General features: G+C 36.8%; 1 protein-coding gene across 1 annotated transcript in view; it reads left to right on the forward strand.

The window, feature by feature from the left end:
- col14a1a (collagen, type XIV, alpha 1a) overlaps nt 1-17,565 on the forward strand; it is a 95,273-nt gene that overhangs the window by 46,457 nt on the left and 31,251 nt on the right. The window contains 9 exon segments of the mRNA XM_053494708.1: nt 4,845-4,961; nt 6,675-6,821; nt 7,202-7,276; nt 8,112-8,251; nt 8,850-8,973; nt 14,829-14,972; nt 15,351-15,515; nt 15,667-15,705; nt 16,178-16,316. Coding sequence (XP_053350683.1) covers nt 4,845-4,961; nt 6,675-6,821; nt 7,202-7,276; nt 8,112-8,251; nt 8,850-8,973; nt 14,829-14,972; nt 15,351-15,515; nt 15,667-15,705; nt 16,178-16,316 — 1,090 coding nt within the window.

Here is a 17,565-nt window from a genome sequence, read left to right on the forward strand (position 1 = left end):
CATACAGTAGCTAAGATTAACTAACTGTGAGAGCCATTATAATTAGATTGTACTGACCTGTCAGTGCTGATATTTTTTCAAAGAAAGAAAGAATGAATGAATGAAAAATAAAGTAACTGAATTGTTTAGGTAACTAATGTTTTAGGCATCATCCACTTTTACTGTTGAAATTTAAATACAGTCAAGAATAATTAGAGCTCTGACAAATACAGGTAGTGACTTTGTGTTTCCACCTTAATATGCACATACAGTACACACAGACTTTGGAAACTCAGATGTCTTAAGGTGACACTGCTGCCTTTGAGAACTTTTGGGTTGTTGTCTCAGTGACAGTAAAGCTTTTTCCAGTTTAATGAAATGTAATTTGTGTACCACTCTTTGTCCATTTCGTCCAAAATTTACACCCCCTTTATTTCCCACCATCAAGCAGTTTTCCCATATCACAGAACAACTACGAAGTGGGGAAGGTGGAGTTTAACAGAGCTTCCTCTCTTGACACATGGATTTAGGCAACCAAGTCTATGTTCACATTAACAGCCTGAAGTGACTAAATTCTGATTTTAATTTTATCCTAAAATGACATAGATCAGATTTTTAGGTCTGTCTGAACTCACAATTTATTTTCAGATAGGATCTGAGTCACTTTTATACAGTACGTGGACCTAGATTGAATACTGTACATATCCAATACTAAGTCATATGACCTAAATGAGAGCTGGAAGATCAGAATTCATGTGACTTTTTCTTTTGTCTCTGCGCACTGGCAGTGCAAAGATTTAATAACAGTACTAGCAATAGCTGCTAACTAAAGTGAGGTGTATGACTTTCTCTTTTTTCTGGAGCTCAACAAATACAGCTGACAAACTGCTTGCTGTCCTCCAGAGCAAAACCCTAAGCCTACTTTGCTAAAAATTTATCCATTGTTTAAAATGTATGAGTGGTAGCATGAATTCATAACGTATTTTGACCCAGATGGCATGAACAAAGACGTATTGATTGAACGTGCCGTTTCAGAGGACCCACGCAACCACATTAAAAATTGGATAAAAGTTACTTGTATTATATGAATGTGTCATGACATGCAAATCCAACCTGACCAAAAATTCCAATTGAATAATGTGGCCTATTTTATGTAAAGAGTATAATCTTTTTGAATCGTTGCTCAAGCCAAGAGCTATCTGTGCTCTTCCACATACAGTACATGAGCTCGAGTTCCAAATATATTGGCGAGACTTGCTGGAATATACAAGGGAAGGGGGAATTAACCATCCCGCTTACCAAGAGAGTGCTGGCAATTAATTTATTTTTATGGCTTTTGGCTGTAGGTGGAAGTGGCAACGATAAGTACAATTTAGTTTAGAAATCCAGAAGTAGACTTAGATCAATATCCAGGTGAGAAACTATGAGAGGAAACCTATCGTCTATGTTGAATTGTAAATCATTATTCTTTTACTGTTGCATGCTTTAAAGTCAAGCAATACTGAATGTGTGATACAATGTTCGTTATGAGCATCATTGTCTTCCCTTACGGGAGCAGTTCTAAGGTGATTAAAAATTCTTTCTTTGTAGTGCATCTCATAATCATCAATCTATTTTTTAGGCTGAAGACTTGTTAAAAGCTCTTTCTGAAATAGAGACAGTTTTCATGACAGAAAGTCGGAGGAATATTAATGTTCAGATACACAGCTACTGTAATAACTGTCCTTTGCATATAAATGTGATAGCGCAGGCTGTATCACAAACTAATACATTTCTAAGCTTTTCTCATCAAATAGGGAGTAGATTGGGTTTTTTTTTATTTCCAGCGAGGCCTGCGGGTACACAAAAGAATTCTGGTGTGCCATCGAGTCACTCTTTCAATTTACCTTACCTAGATAAGCAAAAGCAGTGCCTGGATGTCAAAGTCTTGGGATGTTTTTGTAAGAAAGATTCGTTTTGTCAGATAGCGTTTTAAAAGGACATATCTGCCACCCATCGTTAGATCCATCCTAGGAAGTTTCTGTGTGTGTGTCCCTGTAATGAAGCCAGTTCTAAAATGTTATTGCCTTGTGATGCTGAAAAATATAATACTGTCTAGCTGTTTGAAAAAAAGCTATTTACCTCCTGTTTGCATCATCTGAGGGAAACTGAAAATCTGTTGTAAGATACGGTAATACATCCAAACACTTCACTTTTAAAATAATTTTTGAAGTTATGGAGTTAAATAATATATATTAATAAATATATGAAACATCGTCATAATACTTTCTCTACTAATGTTTCATATAGTTTCAATTTGACCTTTAAATAATGAAACCCCTAATGCCAGATTTTTCGATTGACTCTGTTTTATCGTCCAAAGCCAGAAGCTCCTCTCAGCATGAACATAGCTTATTAAAAATAATGTAGCTTATATAAGAAAGGGAAGGTTTGTGGCATGCATTATTCAAAACCCTAATGGCTAATCTTTTGGATTGTGCCATATGTGTAGTGCAGACTTTTGAATCTTTATGCAGTGTCACAGTTTTTTTTTACTGGACAGCGAAAAAAAACTAAAGGGCTTTGTCATTTCATATTAAGCGTCCTACATAGGCCATTAATGAGTGAGAAGATTTTTAAACAAATATTCATGCTTTTTATTTAAAGTGTGGTGATGGTGATGTCATGATTTACGGTGCAGGAACCAGAATTCAGCCACAGAGAAAGTTATCGCTGACCCTAATCAAATATTAGGATTCAGTCTGTTTTACGGTAAATCATAAAAACCGTATTGTTGTACTGAGTAACGTAAACCATGTGGCTTGTGGCTTTGGTTTGTGCTAAAAGCTGTTAATTTCAAAGAAAGGCGATCTTTCTTTTTTTGCATTAGTTTTCTTTGACACAGCAAGTTTTGTGTGGCTTCCAAAAAAATAAGATCTGGTTAGGATCAGTTTTTTGGAAGCACCTTCAGAGAAGCTTTATTTGATGGGAATGCTGTTTGAACTTTATATTTTGTTTTTCTTTAGCTTTCTGTGTAATGAACACATCGCCCAGAATACACTCATCCATTGGACTTTTGAATTGGTTAAATATGGAACTGCAATGATGACATTTATTGTATGAAACCAGCTGCACTGTATACCGTGTGCTAACCACCCACAAACAAGCATTTGGAACAGTCCTAAAATATTTTTTACCCACACACACACACAAACAGACACACACGCACACACATCACCTACTGTATATTACTAATGTGAAGATTATAACTTGCTGACTTATTACAGTAAAAACAAGCAAAAAAAAAGGCATATATCTTTCTAATATAACAGCACAGTCAAAACTCATAAATAGCTTGCTACATACATAAAGTGGTGTAAAAAAGTCTGAGAGCCCTAGTAAAATGGTTCTTTGTGTATTCTATTCAAATTTAATACAACAAATTTTATTACGAATTATATATGGCATAAGGGAACGCAAAAGTCATCTTTAAAGTCATGGTTTGGAATTTTTATGGTACATTGAAGTGAAAAATACAGAAAATTTCTTTTTATTTATTACAAATTTTAGTTGCAAATGTGTAAACTAGCCATGATTTCCTGAATGCACAATGAATGCACAAAAATTAACATTTATTTATTGAAATATTAAGTTAAGCAACCAGGACTGCTTCTTTCTTGAAAAAGAAGTTTTGAATCTTAATGAGACTTTGTTAGTTAAATAAAAGTGTAATACAAAAATAAGAAACTTTATTGATCAGATAGGTAGGATGTTCCAGATTTAAATCAGTTAACTTGGTCAATAATCATTTAATATTTGCTTAGATTTAAATAGAAACATAGAACTTAGTATCTTGAATATTAAATATTTAAGAAATTAAGCGTTTACAGTACATTCTTCATTTTTAAGTCTAAGTGCTTCTGCTTTTTTCACCCCCCATTAAAGTTTAGTTAAATTAGATATAGAAATGATAACTGCATTAAAGTTATTCTGTAATTTGGGGGACATTTCACATATTTAAAAAAATACAAAAACAGCTTTTCCCAATAAAACAAATAGTGATACTAGTTAGTAAGTTTCTTCAGAGTTACGTATCTGCTAGTTGCAAAGCTTAAGCATTAACCAATTTTTTAAATAATTATGTTATAATTATTTAGTTGACAGGTACTGTAGCAGAGTTAAAATTAAAATCATAAGGAATCTTTAAATCATAACAGCTTGTGTAACATAGTTGACAGTCAATCAACATACTGTACCTAAGGACAATGAGCTATTATTAAAAAAAAAAAAAAACTTAAAAAAAACTTGACACTTCCCACACTGTATTTAAAATGTATAACACATAGAAGAATGGAATCATGTAATGCACGGTTTTACAGGACAGTTGCAGGAAATTATTTTGTTGGTAGTTTTGTTGTGAGAACTATTACAGACATTTACAAAAATCTATATATTTAAACTATTTCAATAATAAAACATAAAATTTTTTGGGGGTATTTAAATTTTTTAAATTAATAGAAAAATTTTCTTGTTAGCTGTAATATTTTTATTCAATACTTTTGAAAAACCCTTAGTTGCAAAAATGGTCAATTTGGCAACCATATGACAAGCTAATTTCCATTTTCAAGGTAAGTGACGCATAGGATGCACACAAGGGTAGTGTTATATTATAAAATGAATTCCACTTTTCGGTAAAAAAAATATCACTATGGACATGGAATGTACCCCAAATTATAGTATGACTCATGAAGCTGATACAATACACCCATTGTACATTATTATTATATAGAGGCTTGGTCTACAGAACTTTCATGCAGCTAATGAAAACATAGGAACTTTGAAAAGTTGTGTCATTGTGTCCTGACGATATTTGGTGTGTGTTGCAGTGTTTCTAGGAGTCAGTGGGCTCAGTACATACCAGGTGCAGTTGAACAGCATGTGTGTACAATGGCAGCCTGTCAGCCAGGCCTCCCTCTACAGGGTCATCATCGAGTCGCTGCTCAGTGAGTCACACCCTCTCCTATCCCTAACCAACCCACACACATACAGTACATACACACATACTTAAACAGATTTCATCAAAAGGAAACACTGCCATGTTCGGTTTGTTGATGTGAAAGAATTGGATACGCTTTGACTCTATCCAGCTTTCGTGCTCCTTCTATGTTCTTTGATGGCATGCTCTGACAGGGCTTATGTTCAGATTTGAAACAGCACCACTTTCATTTAATGCATTTTTTCCCCCATCCCTCCTCTGGAAAAGTCTTGTAAATCCACCATTTCATTTGACATTCAGGACTCGCAGCAGAGGGGCCCTACTGAAACCAGATCAAGCTTCTTGCTGCATTGTGTGTCATGATATGGATGAATTGTTCGAAATTCAAAATGTCCTCAGCAGAGACTTTTGGTTGGTTTGTTGTGCAGGTGCTCTGTAGGGGTCTAATGTATAAGGGGTCCAAATAATAGTCGTACTGTATGTATGCCCATCAGCACTTTAGTATAATGTAAGTCACTATGTACAGTACAATAAACAAATTTACTTTATGGGGCTAGACCTTGCTTGTTTCATCCACATGACATAAAACGTTGAGTTGAGGGCTTTGTACATACTGAGGAAAGGACAGGGAGTTCCTGCTACTTTCAGAAATGTGACTAGAATAAGAAGTGCAATTTGCTGTAACAACTGCATAAAGCAAGCATCTTGAATCAATGTGAAAATCAACCTGTGAGTCTCTTCAAACTCTTTGAAGAGCTTTAAATAATGAAACGTCACATGTTGTTGTTTGAGAAGCTCAGAACACAGCTAACAAGTCTGATTGAAAGCATATTTGATCAGTCTTGTTAGCGGATTATGATTATTCCGGGTTGCATGATTATCAGTGTCATGTGGAGCAATGCAGAAAAGCCTGAAAGAGAAAGTGTCCTTATAGAGCTCCATAAATTTTAATGTGGGCCAGAGTTTAGAGACAGAAGCTGCGGATAAGCTTTTGAAAAAGTTACGTGATTTTTTTTTGCATCCAAGATTATATTATCTTATAAATTATATTTTGGTTTGATTAGTCAGCACCAGCAGGGCCAAATGAAGCTGAAAGTACAAAGTCATTGACAGTGATATTACTGTAGTAGCAAATGATACGCAGAGAGACGAGAGAACGTTGTCTATACAGATAGAGAGAAAGGGAGCATATGATTTGCTTATGTGCACTAAGGAGGATTAGAAGCTTTGATATAATTCACTTTTCCTTGGCCTCACTGACCTCTGAATATATACTGTATATGAACCTGTTGGATTTTACATTTTCTCTGACTGCAGTATGGCATTGAAAAATAATAACAGTTTCGAAGGTGATGAATAGCAGCTATTAGACCACCTGTCTTCTGTCATTCCATGTCTTGCCTGTAACCATACATAATTTTCTCATATCCAATTTATTCATATTGTTTCTTATTCTCTAGGATAGCAATGTCAGGGGCTAACAGAGAGTGACCGTAACTGCACCAGACTCATTTTGCTTTGTAGTAAAGGCTAAAACACAGGTGCATCCTGTTTCATGTGCTGCCCTGCAGGATGTCATCACCTGCTGCGGCTAATTTTGATCAGCAGATTTGGTTTCATTGCAATTTAATTATAGCTGAGCTTAAAGTATTTTGTAGGGGAAGCAACATGCTTGAGTTTAAGTCTTCTCCACTCATCTTATTTTACTTTTCTTTTGCAGATGGTCACAGAGAGGAGCACAGCGTAAGTGGTGGTGCCTTCAGGCAGTGTTTCTTCAACCTGTCGCCTAACACGCAGTACAAGATCAGCGTCTACACACAGCTACAGAGCATGGAGGGCCCTGCCGTCACCATAACGGACACCACACGTAAATGACTCACTGTCACTAAGATGACTCATTTTCAAACCAGATAAAACTACCAAGTTAAAAGTGGAATCTGTAGACGTAGTAGATTTCCTCCCAGCTATTTGGACAGCTGCAATGTTTCAGCAATTCCCTACTTTCTCCCAACACACATATCTATGTGTCAGTGAGTGGCAGCAGTAACAGGTCAATGATTCAGACTACTTCCTAGCCAACGAGGTAAACAGAGCTGTACTCCGTCTGCACACTCTCTGTCACTGTCTGGGAATCAGATTGGACCAGCATTTAATAGAGCAGTGTATCCGGGCTTGGACGTGAAGTCACACAACTGCTTTTGTGTTGAGATATTGTGTGATTTGTTTTGTCGTTCTTTTTTATTATAGTTTCAGCTCCAACCCAGCTGCCGACTCCACCTCCCACCACTGCCCCGATTCCCACCATTCCATCAGCTAAAGAAGGTAACAAGGAGGGGAAAGAGAGAAGGCTATAAAAGGAAGGGTGGTGGATAAGGGGAATTTCAAAGAATTTTCACTGACCAGTTTTGTTTAATGTTAGTCTGCTTTGTCCCTATAAGTGGTGCAACCTTTCACTAATGCATGACTGAGCTGACAGCTAACCTTTTCGAGGTATTTGAGCTCTGTACTTCAAAGTTCTTAATGTACAAAAGTGGCAAAGACAGACATATACAACTTTACTTTACCTTAGCCATATTCAGAGGGTTAAATTAACGACAAACATTTATAGTGCCTTGTCCAGCTGGACGTAAGTGCGTGACCTACGAGTTAATGTGCCTGAGGAGTTTGTTGTGCAACAATGTCCCTCACTCTATCAGAGGATTGATGTCCAAAATTGGAATTTCATCCAAACAAAAATAGCAATTTAAAAAAGAAAAAAAAGCTAAACACAGCACTCTGGGCATATTAAATTTATGTACCCATATATCTCATGGCTAAGTGCATTCCCCTGGGTGTTCTCCACCACCCCTCTGACTGTAAGAAATAATTTTTAACATTAAATGCTTTTAAAGGCAACAACACTGTGGCAGAAAATTGGAATAGGAATTATATATAGAAAAGTAGCTAGGAATTAATTACCAGCTTAGTGTTATCTGGCCTGTGATAATAGAGGTCTTGACAGAGACCCAAGTTAAAGAAAAACAGGTCATCCTGCGAATATGGGGATCATCTGTTGTATTGCGACATCTATAAAATAATGAGATTTTGGTCTCTGTGAAAACTCACTCACGCCCCCACACCTACTCTAAACCCCCCTCCACTCTTTTCGCTTTCTCAGTTTGTAAAGCAGCCAGAGCAGAGTTGGTGTTCTTGGTAGATGGCTCCTGGAGCATAGGAGATGACAACTTTCAGAAGATCATCCGCTTCCTATACAGCACCACGGGCGCGCTGGATATCATTGGTCCTGAAGGAACACAGGTGTGCTGGGGAACATTATTCCAAATTACACATAAAACCAAAAGCTTCCCTCGGCTTGCGTTTTTAAAACAAACTAAATACTCTGTTTCTATATAATGTAGTAGGTAGGGTTTATTTATCCACAACTCCCTAGAAGGGGTTATTTTTGGGCAGACTATAATGACCACACTGGCTAAAGTTTAGCCTGGGCCAGAGGGAAAGTATTAAGTAAAAATACCACCAGTCTAGACACAGTAGGCCAAAGCCAAAAGATATTCATCAAGACTTCCCGACCTCATCAGGGTACACCGCAGCTACAAGTCGTGGACGTGCGACAAGCAAAATACCACATCAATCTAAAGATAAATAAATAAAAAAATGGCCAATAAAACGAAATAGCATCAAAAGAGAAGATCAGAATGCTGCCAGAGTCACTCATACTGTACGCTAGTCAATTGTATACATAAAAACAGCAGAGCATTGTGGGAAGTAGCCCACTGGTGCTTTCCATTTCAAGGTCAAAAAGATTTTTGGGTTTAGCTTGGCTCACACCAAATTTAGCATAGCATAAATCCAAGACCACAGGCATGATAAACGCTCCTAATTTTCTTTTTGACAGGTGGCCATTGTTCAGTTCAGTGATGATGCCAGGACCGAGTTCAAGCTCAGCTCCTACAGGGACAAGGAGTCTCTGCTAGATGCCGTGCAGCGCATCACCTATAAGGGAGGAAACACCAAAACAGGCATGTTTATGCGCCAAAGAGCTGGCTTCTTTCTTAGAGTGATTTAAGGGGAGGAAACAGATGTGCCTGAGGAACGCAAAAATGAGAGTTTGTCTGCATTCAAGAATTCTGAAAGGGGACATGATTCTTTGAATGTGAATTTGGATTTTGGAAATTCTGGGTTATAATTATAAGTGCATGCATATGGGTGTGGAAAGTTCAAGTAGGATCTCTTAACATGGTTATACTGTGTGCGGTATTTGATTGGCCTGGAATTACTTGCTGGCAGTTATCCTGTATGATGATCAGAACAGAAATATGTTGATTGGTGATTCATGTTTTCAAGAATTTATTTTAAGCCATTTTGTGGCATATCCTTGCTTCAATCATGTTCTCTAAGTGCCTTTGCTTTTAATATTTCTGGTGACAGTTTATACAGTAGCATACTGTAGGTGGTAAATTTACCCTGACTGCAAAAGATAGAGCACTGTTGGACAAAAGATTTTTAAATTTCTTCTTTCTAGCCCTTTTTCTGGTTTTAATTTGCGAGAAAGTTTTAAATTATATGGGTAACATCATAGCTACCAAATTTTCCAGAATTAACCATTAGTTTGCATCAGCACCCATTGTACCCAAAACATAAAAGCTAAGAAGCTTTTACCTGAGTGGGATTGTTATATAAATATAACATATTAAACATATCATGAGGGTATTTATTTTAATTATCTTTTAGAAAAGGCAAATGCATAATTTTTTGACATAATGTTCTTGGTTTTCAATACACTTTGTCCATCTGGAGACATGCTTTCATATCCTCTCATTAAAAATGTTTTAGGCTGAGCGTTGCTATCTTCACTCCTTTATCTGAAGTGAATCTTCACTCTCATAGGGCTGCTTTCAAATGACCAAACAGTTAAAAATCCAATGGAGCAAGATCAGAACGATAGGAAGGACAATTTAAAACTTTTTAAGTTTTTGCAGTGTGTCGCCAGTGAAGGCAAAAGTGTGCAGACGTGCACTGTCGTGCAAGATCACAACACTCTTGGATAGCAATCATCTGTGTTTAATCCGAAGTTTAGGCCTCAGCTTTTCAATAATCATCTCAGTGTAACTAGTTGATTGTTGAAGCTTATTTCTAATAATGTTCATTTTTCAGCTAATGGTTGACTTTTGACCTTTGAAGGGATGCACAATAGCAACAATTCTCAAATAGTTTGTGGCATTCTCATGACAATTCGTTGGTATTAATGGGCCCAAAGTAAGCCACACAATACTTCCACCATACATTTCCCAACTGACACTGCTATCTTTGTGCCTGATACGAAATTAAGATTCATCAGACCCGGCTACTTTTTCTAGTCTTCAGCTGTATAATCTTGGTGACCCTGTGTCCACTGCAGCTTTAGCTATTTGTTCTTGGTTTAATCTGACATGGTTTTCTGTTGTTACTGTACCTACCTCAAGGTACGGTGTGTTTTGCCTTCTGAGATGCTTTTTAGCAATTGCATTGGATAATTGCATGAATGATCAGGGATACTCCTTTATTGGGATATAGTTCCTAATAAAATGCCAATTGAGTGTATGCTTTAATATAATTGTATATGTGTGGAGTGGTGAGGTGTTCTACAGCACATTTAGGAATGGGAGGTTTGCAGCATCGATAATTAATATACCTAGTACAGTAATTTACCTGGTACTGTAAAAAAAGACAGAAAAAAACCTTTTAGTTATTGTTTAACTAAAAAACCAATGTGGTTTGTAATAAAACTTCATTATGTTAAACACAGATGCACAATATGTTAATCAGATCTTACTGAGCTTCACCCAAAAACCTCAGGGTTAATAAGCTGTGTGATAGTACGCAGTTAATGACAGGACAGTAAAGCTTTGTTTAATCAATGCTATTAAACCAGATGTAAGAAGTGCAGTGCTTCTGCACATTGTACTGGCATGCTTTGCTGATCATTGCAGCTTTTTTATCAAGCTAGAAATTAGAGAAGAAGCAGTGTAGTGCACGCAAAATGGAATCCTGATTTTATCACTTTCCTTGAGCATTGCAGTGCTATAAATACAGTACCAGTCAAAGGTTGAAACACACCTACCAGTTTTATTATTTTTTTTATTGATTTTATTTTTAATATTAAAGATTTTCTAAAAAACTATGAAAGTATACAATACATACAGTATGGCATTAAGGAATTAAGTAACATCAACAACAGCTGTCAAGTGTTATTTTAAGATATGAAAGTCAGGTACTTTCAAAAACAATATCATCAGGTGCACTTGCAAAACCTATTCAGCACCATAATGAAACTGGCTCTCAAGAAGACCATCCCTAAAAAGCAGAGGAGAAGTTCATATAGAGTTACCAGCCCCCAAATCACCAATTTACAGCAACTCTGATTAGAGCCGTTATGAAGGCATTACAGGGCATAAGTAGCGGACACATGTCTGATTATTGCATATTTTGGATGCCTTCAGCATTGCTTTACAAAGTAGAATAAAATAAAAATCATCATGAAAAAAACATGGAGTTTGACTGGTACAGTAGACCAACATACAGTACATTGTTGGGAGATGCACTTTCAATTAGTATGTTATTTTATTTATATTGTGACAGTATGACATCACTACACATTTTTTCACTACACTTCATCTTTTTTTAACTTAAATTGTTATTAGCGATGCTTCGATAAGGTTTCTTGGGACTAATCACATTTGATCATAAAAATCTAAATTTACTGATACCGATCACCAGTCGCTGATCACAGAGGTTCCACTAAGTGTTCTACGTAGTGTGTAGTATTGTTTATTTATTTACTAGTTATAGCTGTAAGAAATACCTATTCTACATAGCAGTGCATAAATATAATTACGATCTGAGAAAGTATCATAACTATAAAACTTTTATTTATTGGAAGGCAACAAATGCAATGTATTACATTCTCTTATTATTTCATGTTGATTAAAATGAACCTGAAGCCAATAGAATAGCCTATGCTATGTGAATAAAAACTCTCCACTAAATTTTTTTAATAAACAACAACGTCAGTCAGTTCGTAGTTGATGAGCAAATCATGGCTTTATAAATATCCGGAATTTCTGCATTTTTAGGAAACAGTTTATTCCTCTTTTCATCCAGTCAGCCCAAATACATGGAGCGGTAAGGTAAACACCCAGGCTATCCAGCCAGAGCTGGGAACTGATCGTTATTTATTTTTTCATTATTATTTTTTTGATAATAGTTTTAGTCTGTTTTACTCTTTACACAGTAAGGTTCTGTAAATACTGTAAGGTTTGTTTCATTAAGGCTTTTGGGAGGCGTCACTCCATGTGGTTTTGATTTAGAAAAAACGATGCATATTGCAAATTTTATGTCTTTTAAACAGACTTGGTAATATTCCCAGACTGGTGACATCATGTTGTTGTGGATGTCAATTCATGTATTTTTCCTTCATCACAATAATATACAGTAGGTTTATGTGGTCGGCCAGTTGAGTGGCGACCGTTCATAAAATTAAGTGATTATCAGCCGATTTAGATTAGTGGCTGAGCCATTTGAGTACTCCTAACCGTAGTTAGTAAATACTTGGGTTATGACAGCTCTTTATAATGAAAAGGGAAAATGAGCTTTTGGGTTAGCTCATATGCATCTAAGAGATAGATCAACCAGTCAACCAGTAGGACTATTTTTAAAAACGATATTTCTTTTAGCTTAGTCAGCTTGCTAATTTACCGGCCAGTATATTACCGGCCAGACTGATTTTGAGTGGGTGTGGGAGCATCAGGTGTAATCTTCAGGTTGCTTTATATATTGAAATCCAGAAATAAAGGTAGACTAGCAGAAAGATTAGCCTTATAAGAAGGATATTAAGGTAGAAATCCCGGTCTTTCACACAGATTAGAGTTGTTTCTCTTGGTACAGTAAAAAAAACTGAGAGCCTCTACAGATGAACAAAGAAAGATTACCGTTTTTTTATGGGAAAATAATCTGCACAAAAATGTTTTGATTTGACTCCTAAGTCAAAGAAACTATAACTTTAAAACACATTCTAACAGACATCACTCACTGTTTTACATGATTAATGATAAGATCAGACTCACATATGGCTCGTTCTACTAACACCACATCACGGTGACAGCTCCCATATGCACATAGCCACTTCTCTTCTGATTTGAGTTTCTAAACTAATATCATTCCAGTGTCTCTAAGTGCTGCAGTTTGTCTCCTCCCTTGCCATTTGTCTCATTTTGACAAGATCTGTAATGAATTATTAGAGAGAGAGAGAGAGAGAGAGAGAGAGAGAGAGAAAGAGAGAGAATCAGCCTAACATACGCACAGGGGCTCCAACATTTTGTCCCAGTTTATCATTGTAATGTGGCTAATGTGTTAATCGTAGCCTATGCCAATACTTCCTGGTTCTAGCTAACTTTGGACAGCATTGAAAGAATTGAAGCAGAGGATAGTGTCATTTTCTGACACCATGCTGTGCTTCTGATAATAGGGAACCTGCTGTGCAAGAGAGTTAGTACATGGCAGTGCTTGAGTCTCTTACTAGTAATGACTGGTTTTCTATCATGACAAATCCGACCTTAAAAGAGAGTCTGCATGCTCAGAAACAGTAACCATCAATAACATCGACGTAGAAGACACTGAAATGCCAAGCCAGTGACAATCAGTTTACACCGATGCTCTATAACACTGAAATCACTGACAGGTGAAGTAAATAACATTGATTATCTTGTTACAGTGGCTTGTCAAGAGGTGAGATATACACTATGTGCCAAAATTTTTAGTACTGAAACTCGCGTATCTCGGACGCGCATATGCTTTTGCCGACAGGGCATAGCTCCAGTGGTGAAAAGGATTTTGTGTTGTGCAGTTATTGTTGGAAATGGGTCTCTTGATGGAGAAAAAAAGTACTCACACAATTCCTTTCCATACACCCGATCTTACACCATCTGATACCTACTTGTGGGGAATGTTAAAAGAGAATGTGTTTACGTGTAAAGATCTGTCAAGAACTGCATCTGCATTACGCAAACAAATAGTCTCCTTTTGCAGGAGTCTGCAGCAACCTTTGTTCAGGAATCCAGGTTGAAAATCTGTGTGAACGATATAAACACTCTCTACAGCAAGGCAGTGCACACACACTTTAAACACTTACATAATGCATACTATAATAAATCAACACACAGATAGTGTGTTTGTTAGTTTCCTTCAGGAAAAATAATATGTAATGATTAAAACAGTAATGCTACTACTGCACCTTGCTTTTTGACTAGCACAGGCGTGGTTTGGGAAGTTTGCTGCAAAACTTGCAATAAAGCAAAACTCCCAAACCATGTTTATGCAAGAGTTCTATGCTAACTTCTTTTTGAATTTTTGCTGCACTACACAAAAATATAAAGTACATTTTATTTAAATGCATCAGTATATTACATTTATTATTTCAACTTGTCAAGAATAATTGTGCAATAATTAAAGCGTAAAGTTTTAGGAGTGCACAATTAATCTCAAATTAATCTACTCCTCATTTTAAGGTACCAAAGGTTGTACATCTCAAGCGTATAAAGTAAAACAATATGCCATTGTTCTGGAACTGTAACTCTAAAATGATTATACATTAATTTCGTTAACCCTTTCCAAAGAGTCCACATTTTAGTCGGGGGGCTTTTTTTTCATTTCATTTAAAATCTCTGCCTTCTAGAGCTGGATGAATGACATTTTGACACATCGCTCTCTTTCAGCAGTCACCCATAATGCTGATGTAACTCTAGCCTAAGTATAGTCTGTCACATTGCAGTCAAACCTGTTATAAATCGTCCTTCTTGGCTTAAGGCTCTAACACCTATGATTTGCAATGTGCGGTCAGGTCGAGCCATTAAGCATGTGAAGGAGAGCATCTTTACGGACGAGGCTGGTGCGAGAAGAGGAATTCCCAAAGTCCTCACGGTGCTCACAGATGGCCGCTCACAGGACGACGTTAACAAGATCTCCAAAGACCTGCAGATGGAGGGTGAGGGACGCTCCAGCGCACACATTCATCACCAACACAGAGATTTCATTGTTTCACATTCTGCTATGGGTCTGGTTTGAATAAAAACAATCCACAAGCAATATTATTATACCATAGTGCAGTGTCTCTAATGACAAAATTAAACTTTTAACTATCATATTTACAGCAAAGCAATATTTGTGGTTATTGCCATAAATATTGTTTATACGCCTTACAGTTGCTGTAAAACTAATAAAGATAGGACTAGACAGCAGGCAGTTATTATTAAATTCTGATGAAATTGCCTCAGGAAGTTGCACCATGGAGTCGTTAAAATGCAAAACGTATGTATCCGTGTGTATGGTCCCATACGCTGAGCCTGTATGTGGTTTTCTTTAGGTTACATCATTTTTGCCATTGGCTTTGCTGACGCAGATTACGGGGAGCTGGTGAACATTGCAAGCAAGCCCAGCGAGAAACATGTCTTCTTTGTAGATGATCTGGATGCAGTCAATAAAATCGAGGAGCAGCTCATAACATTTGTGTGTGAGGCAGCAACAGCCAGTAAGTCTTGCTGAGGAGGAATAATTAGTCGATATACTCATGACCAATTGGGTTACTTTCAAACGATGTTGATATTCCAACAACTAAATTGTGAGTCATTTACTCAGGGTTGTTTTTTTTATGCATTGTAACTCAAATATTTTGTCTCTAGCTTGTCCATCTGTACTGATGAGTGGGAATACCTTAGCAGGTGAGTGAGTAAATTTCCTATAATGTTGCCGTTTTGTGTAAAAATTACATGCTTTATTTGGATTGCTTACTTAGTATTAAGTATATAAATAGTTTCAGTCATAGCCGAGACTGTTAGGTGTATTATATCCTGTGTTATAAGGTGCTGAAATTAGGAAGTATTACAGCTTAATCTTTGAGAATGTTTCCTTTTCCTGTCAGGCATATTTCTTTTGTTCTCTAGCCAAACTATGTGCAACACAGAAATACCTCTGTTTTCTAAAACAAAACTAATTTTTATAGGAATTATTATGCAGGATTTCTTTAAATTTAATTGTAAAATTTTGATCATATTATACAAATTTCATACCCGCTAAAGAAATTTTTGCAAAAGAGCACCAATAATCTGAATAGATTGCATGGAGATGAAGTAAATAAAATTCACCCTGTATACAGTCATCCTTACTAAGCTGTTGAGCACTGACATGCTGCAGGTTTCCGTATGATGGAGATGTTTGGGCTGGTGGAGAAGGCCTACAGTAATGTGCAGGGTGTTTCCATGGAGCCTGGAACTTTCAACAGCTTCCCCTGCTACAGGCTGCATAGGGATGCGCTTATCTCACAGCCGACCAAGTATGTACAGGAATTATTAGCATGGGATTAAATTATTGTATACAATATGCATTACACACAATAATGCAACATTTTTTTTTTTTTAATTTCCAAAAAATTTTAAATGTTTGGTTTAACAATAGCATGTATAGAAAAAGCTACTTTATGTTTCAGAATAATGCTGCCACATTATTAGTATCAGTTGCCATGGAGTGATAGAAAGCAATGTTAGCAAAATGTTGAAGCAACACAACTCATGCTATTACTCATGGAGCCTCAAATGGCTACGAAAGTTAAAAAAAAAAAAAAAAAAACACACACAGCTGTAAACAGATGACATGGGATGATGGAAGACGATTGCCAGCTTTGGAGAACAGGTTACCTGTTGTTGCCACTTGATATCATGCGGAAGGTGCGCATGAGGTCAACGCATGTACAAGTCATGAAGAATAAAGGGAATCCTTGTCATAACCTCTTTACCCAAGACAGTGAAGAACCTTCCTGTAGAGAAAACATTAATGGATACTGAGACATGGTTAGAACAGGAGAGGCTGCTCAGCCACCCTACAGATAATGGGTTGGATTCTGGGAAATCAGGCTTCAGCGACTTGCTATTGTTATATGGTGGGCAAGGAGGATCACACCAACTGTAGTTCAAATTTGTTTTAGTATAATAGGCATCTGGGTACTGTCTTCATAGGCAGCTAAATATGTCACAGCGCACTGTTATGACAAACATCAGCACTCTACACTTTCAGTACATCCACAAGCAGATGCTGATTCTTAAAAGACATCTAGAACTTTGTTGTGCTTACATGGACAAGACAGTATTTACAGTAGGTGATTTAGGCTGTCGTACATGAAGTGGGGGCTTAAAATTCTAATCTCAGTACCCAGGACGTCTGTCTGTCCTTGCCTCTGACTAGGGACTGTTTTCTCAGTGTACAGATAATGAGGTTGCACACAATATGCTTGCCTCATTTCCTTTGGAGTAAAAAACAAACCTTGTATGAAAATAGATTACAATTTAACCATCAACTCATTAACCAAAGATCATTTAATTAGCCGAAGTAGTCACAATTGTTACTAAAACTTGTTTACATAATAAGTGTTCGTAACCTTTTCCTCCTTCATTTAGATCAGTAGTTTAGTAACAGCTTACAGTCTGCAGTGGCTGACCAAATATGACAGCCAAATGAGCCTTAAAGCATAATCACTTGCCCCTGAGAGCTCAGGGCATCAGTGGTGAGTTGGTCCTGAGAGCTCAAAC

The sequence above is a fragment of the Clarias gariepinus genome, chromosome 4, assembly GCF_024256425.1.
Source record: "Clarias gariepinus isolate MV-2021 ecotype Netherlands chromosome 4, CGAR_prim_01v2, whole genome shotgun sequence".
Lineage (NCBI taxonomy): Eukaryota > Metazoa > Chordata > Actinopteri > Siluriformes > Clariidae > Clarias > Clarias gariepinus.